General features: G+C 37.2%; 1 protein-coding gene across 2 annotated transcripts; it reads right to left on the bottom strand.

The window, feature by feature from the left end:
• Positions 1-222: 222 nt before the first annotated feature.
• Positions 223-5084, bottom strand: LOC122140867 (antigen peptide transporter 2-like). Of its 2 annotated transcripts, none has more exons than XM_042746033.1 (11): positions 4416-5084; positions 4180-4294; positions 3965-4095; positions 3632-3837; positions 3311-3484; positions 3051-3179; positions 2726-2914; positions 2214-2387; positions 1915-2074; positions 947-1083; positions 223-838 (listed from the first exon to the last, which is right to left on the bottom strand). In XM_042746033.1, the coding sequence occupies exons 1-11, from the start codon at positions 4924-4926 to the stop codon at positions 581-583; spliced, it is 2184 nt and encodes a 727-aa protein (XP_042601967.1). In that variant the 5' UTR covers positions 4927-5084; the 3' UTR covers positions 223-580. The 2 variants fall into 2 exon arrangements, with proteins under 2 accessions (XP_042601967.1, XP_042601966.1); XM_042746032.1 differs by having other exon boundaries at positions 3287-3484; positions 4416-5083.
• Positions 5085-5618: the final 534 nt, after the last annotated feature.

The raw sequence follows: 5618 nt of genomic DNA, 5'->3' as shown, positions 1-5618 counted from the left end.
TATATATATATATATATATATATATATATATATTAAGTTTACTGATATTTTAAATATTATTGTGGGTTTTAATAGATAATAAAAGGAACTTAGTAAACATCTAAGATTTGAAAACTTAAATGCTTTTTAAATGTGTTTTTTGGTTGTGGTACAGCAGTCAATTCTGTATACAGAATAGCCCATATCCTTAAGAAAATTATTTAAGATCATGGCACGAGTGGATACGTTCATTCAGTACAGTTATTTAATCGAACAGACCTTCATGACAAGGTAATGATGATTTAAAATCTGAAATTAGACTGTATAAAACAAACAAACAAAAAGTAGATTCACCAAAAAAGTTTTTTTTATAATTTTTAAATATCACAACCACAAACAAATCCAAAATTTTACATTTATCAAAATTGTTGATAAAACATTTTGACTGATTATCATCACTGTGTTTATTCTATTTACAGGTTCAGAATTTAGTACCACAAATCTTTGAGAAATGTGATAATGGTCAAAGGATAATGTTCCCCCTATATGTCCTTATTAACAATGTTTTGGAATGGTGTATTTGTATCATGAACAATTATTATTATTTCAGCATAGACTCCTGGACTTTTACTATATCAGATTTCTCGTTGTCTTGGCTGGCTGTGTTTTCATCAGTAAAGAGCCTCTCTCTAAGTTTATAGTAACTTCCTTTCTTGTCCATCAGTTTCTGATGTGTACCGAGCTCCACCACCTCGCCGCTGTCAATCACCACGATCTGATCCGCCCTCTCGATGGTCTTCAGTCTATGAGCAATCACAAGCAAGGTCTGAGTGGGGCAGCAGGCCAGGGCCTGTTGAACCTGTGGAATAACAAAACATGCAAGAAATATTTTAATAGTAGCACTAAAGGAGGCAGGGATTTGCATATGTACATGTGTTTGTGTTCATAATAAATGGCCCCATTTTACCATTTGTTCACTTTCAGTGTCTAAAGAGCTGGTGACTTCATCCAGTATGAGCACCTGAGGTTGTCTGATCAGAGCTCTGGCGATAGCGATGCGCTGCTTCTGACCTCCTGAGAGCAGATTTCCACGCTCTCCCACATCTGATAAAAAAAGCTGAATTTTATGACTATGGCATTCAAAAAAACACCTTTACCATGCTTAAAGGGATAGTTCACCCAAAAATGAAAATTACCCTATGATTTACTCACCCTCAAGCCATCTTTGACATTCTTCTTTCAGACGAATACAATCGGAGTTATATTAAATAATGTCCAGGCTAATCCATGCTTTATTATGGGAGTGGATGGTAGCCCAAATTTCGAATTCCAAAAAATTGCACCCATCCATTATAAAAGAAGTCTGCACAGCTCCGGAGGGTTAATAATGGCCTTCTGAAGCGACGTGATGCGTTTGTGTAAGAAAAATATCCATATTTACAACTTTATAAATCTCTAGTTTCTGCTAACTGTCGTATGCACGTTCACGAGAGAGTGGTGTCCAGTGGATGACGTAGGATGTAGGAGTAGCATAAGGCTGGACATTATTTAATATAACTCCGATTGTATGCGTCTGAAAGAAGAATGCCACATACACCTAGGACGGCTTGAGGGTAAGTAAATCATGGGGTAATGTTCATTTTTGGATGAACTATTCCTTTAAATCTAATTTAATAAAACACCTTTATCATGCTTAAATCTAAAGCCATCTTTATCCAATAAAAAATGTAGTGGTTACAAAAATCCAAAAGAAAATAATGTAGAATTGCTGATAATATCAGGAATTCAAAAATGACTTTAAATATAAAGTCCATCTTAGACTAACATGTATTTACATGCTTATTCAGGCTGGTTTCTGCTGTTCTTGCAAGTGGATGAGCACAGCTTTTCAGGCAAAGCTTGGTAAAAAGTGGGCAGTGACAGCAGTTAATTTACCTGTGTTGTAGCCATTTTCCAGTTTGCAGATGAAAGCATGAGCATTGGCTTTGCTGGCAGCCTCCTTTACTCTCTCCATTGAGCAGCCGGGCAGACCATAGGCGATGTTGTCTCGTATGGTGCCGGAGAAAAGTACAGGCTCCTGACCCACCATCGCTATCTGAGAGAGATTATTTACAGTATATGCTCTTTGCATTTCATTAGATGGTTGTATATGGTTATTTAGTCTATAAATTGACTTATAGATAAATAATCTCCAGTTCAGCAGTAATATGGGTTTGTTATTTCAGAGTAGTCACCTTGCTGTGCAAGTATTTGTGTTGGTAGTTCTCCAGTGGTTGCCCGTCTAACAGAATTTGTCCCTGCTGAGGCTTGTAGAATCTCTCCAGCAGACTCACACAGGTGCTCTTCCCTCCTCCTGACATTCCCACCAGAGCCGTCATCTGACCCGGCTTCAACTCCAGAGAGAAGTTCTGAACACAAATGAGAGGTCAAATAAATAAGATAAATTATTCAAGATAATTATTTTAAAATAGTACAAAATACAACTGCAATATTTTTACTGAGAATTAGCTCATACACAATATATTTGCAAATGTATGCACTCAACTATATAGTGTGTTGGCTTAGTTTATGAACCCCTTTTTCGAAAGTATAAAATTGTAAGAAATTAAATATCTTTTTTAAAAAGTTTACATGTTTAAAAGTTTACATGCTTAAGTACCATATTTATTCATATTTTAAGTTCATGTAAAATGCATTCTCAAACTTGATGATCAAATGAAGTGATCCTTCAATCTTAAAGTTGTACCTTTAACACATTGTGGTCGGGTCTTCTGGGATACGAGAAGGTGAGGTTCTGAAAGCTGACATGTCCTTTCAGATCACTGGGCTGCAGGTTACCATTAATACTGACTTCAGGTTTTCGATCCATGTACTCGAACACCTTACCAGCTGCACCCACTGAGTTCAGCATGTCTCCAAATATATAGATCAAAGTCTGGTACAGAAATAGATAAATATTTATAACTCCTTTTAAGTTGAAAATGCTTTTGCGAGGGCTGTGTATTTAGGTCAAACTACTTTTCTCTACATTCTATGTCACTAGAGAAATCCGTCTTAAAATAGAGACATACCCTAATGTTGTCTCCAAGGTCTTGCTGATAGAGAATGAAAGAAACGAGATTCCCTGTGCTCATCTGTCCATACTGGATGAAGAGTCTCCCATAGTAAAGCATGGCCACCTTCATTCCCAATTCTGTCATCTGCAAACCACACACAGTCAAGAAGAAAAGATCCATATCAGTAAATTTGCTTCAAAGAAAACAAACACATATGCTCTTTAAAATTAAGAATAAACTCTACTACTAACCCGCCTAATTAGCAGGTAAATCACCCTGATTGTGTCCCGGCGGGTCTTCAAATTATGGGTTTGCATCAAACGGACATTATAGCGATGGGCTTCACCAAGTTCTGTCCTGAAACTTTTTATTGTCCTGATTCCTGAAACTGCCTCCCCAGCCATGTCGTTGGCTTGTGCCAAGGAATCCTGAACTTCTTTTGACAGCCTCTAAAAAGAGCATGAAAACTTACAAACTACTAAAATATGGTTCACATTGTTCTGCAACAATATTTGTAAGCCACAAATTTCATTCTCATAGGTACAAATATGTTTATTCATCATTCATCATGGTATTGATTGTTGTTTACCCCATACCTGGTAATGTGTGTCATATATGTTCTGCAGTAAGCCTGTAAGTGGCGTCTCCATCAGCATCAGTAGTGTAAGCTTCCACGAGAGGCTCAGCATCAGATACAATATGCCCAGGGTCTTAATAAGGGTCCGCAGAAGGACGTTGACATTCAAAGCAACAGCGTCGCCCATCAGTTCGGTGTCTTTGGAGAGTCTAGAAGTGATATCCCCTGAAAGACAGATTTATAGAAGATAATGATTACAGAGCATTAGTCAAAAGGGCATCACATTTATTGATGGCTGAAGTCTGCATCCAGAAGACTTGAGTGAATGCATCAGCAACTGTATTGGATCTACCTGTCTTTATGGTTTCAAAGATGCCAATGTCCTGCCTGACAAGGGACCCAAACAGTTGTACCTTGATTCTCCGTGTGAAGCTATAGATGGCACATGTGAAAAGGCCTCCACGACAACCAGCACTGAAAGAACTGAGAATAAAACAAAAACAGTGTTAATTGAGATAATGAAAGTTTGTATTAACTAATACAACACATATATTTTACTATACCAACCTTCCCAATGAGAATAATCCCATCAGAAAAATAGCTAATTTGAAGTTATCCCACTGGTAATGGGAACCCAAGATGTCAATCACCTCTCCAGTGTACAGTGGGATGAACATCTCAACTGAAAATATGTATATATATATAAAAAAAAAAAAAAAGAAATAAAGGAAGAAAAACTTTTCAAAACAGATTTACATAACACTTTTATTTTATATGTAAAGTAAATACAATAAATAACTCACATAGAACAGCTAAGGCCAGAAAGATAAAAGCTCCACACAATAATATGTAGTCTGGTTTGTAGAGATGGATGACCCGGATGAGGAGGACTCGAGCCCTCTTTTTGCTGTCTTTGCCGTTACTCTCTCCATTCGTGTCAGGCAGCGTTATCTCCCAAAACAGACAAGCTAAAGCAGCAGCGACGGTACCGACAAGCCACGAATTAAATTTATCAAGGCGAGAGTTGTCAAACAACACTGAGCGTCCGGTTTCATATGCCGAACCAATAAAACAATGGACTAAAATCCACCTCCTTATTAAGAGATGGGCTGCATCTTTATATAAAACAGATCCTGCGTACAGCAGTTTGAATCGCAGTCCAGATTCAGCCCATTGCCGTAATAGATTGTAGTCGAAATTAGTACGAGACGTAAACAAAGATCCTCCGAGATCCAAAGCGTAAACTATTATTAAGTCTAAACATATTATACACGCTAACACCAAAAAGTTCCTCATGCTGCATGTATAAACCATGGTAACGCTGAATAACCCGCGCACGTAAGATACTCTCGAAAGACCGAAAGTACAGTTTTTCTGTTACTATTTCCCACTGATTACCGTTTTGCTTCTGTCCTACATCGACGTTTCCTTCTCTTCACACAGCGCCGGGGCATTTGAGGACAACATTATTTTACTTTTGCTTTCAGTTTCTCAGAATTAGAGGATTCCGTAAACATGTAACAAAAATTCCACGATTTGATTAGCAATTTAGCTACTTTATAATTTTAAACTTTATTCAATCGACTAATTATCTCAAATCAAGTCAGTTATTCAACAGGAAAACGTTTTAAAGCCATCAGCAGAGGCAATTTCACAGACATGACCAAAATCAATAGCTATATCTTAGCTAACTATATCTAAGGACACATTAATAAATCTTAACTTAATTTTGATTTATTAAATCCCTGTTGTTCAGGGATCGTCTCGTGAGGCATAACAGAAAAATATGCCCTACAACTTGCCTATTTCCTTTCTGCCTAGCAACTAATGAGTCATAGCACAAAGACCTGTGACCTATTGTGCATATTTTGCTGTGTTTAGACAGGTCCATAAATATAGGCAGAGCTGGGTAGTAACGGATTACATGTAATCTGGATTACGTAATCAGATTCCAAGACTCAAGTACTTGTAATTAGAGTAAACTACTTTTTAAAATACTCGTAATC

The sequence above is a fragment of the Cyprinus carpio genome, chromosome B19 (genome assembly GCF_018340385.1).
Source record: "Cyprinus carpio isolate SPL01 chromosome B19, ASM1834038v1, whole genome shotgun sequence".
NCBI classification, from domain to species: domain Eukaryota; kingdom Metazoa; phylum Chordata; class Actinopteri; order Cypriniformes; family Cyprinidae; genus Cyprinus; species Cyprinus carpio.
Note: the sequence above shows the minus strand (reverse complement) of the source record. Positions and strands in the feature narration are given on the sequence as shown.

Coding starts and splice junctions, on each gene's coding strand:
- LOC122140867 (XM_042746032.1), bottom strand. CDS start 4,926: ATGGTTTATACATGCAGCATGAGGAACTTTTTGGTGTTAGCGTGTATA. Junction 3,485..3,631: donor TATATGACACACATTACCAG/GTATGGGGTAAA, acceptor TGCTCTTTTTAG/AGGCTGTCAAAAGAAGTTCA. Junction 839..946: donor ACACTGAAAGTGAACAAATG/GTAAAATGGGGC, acceptor GTTATTCCACAG/GTTCAACAGGCCCTGGCCTG.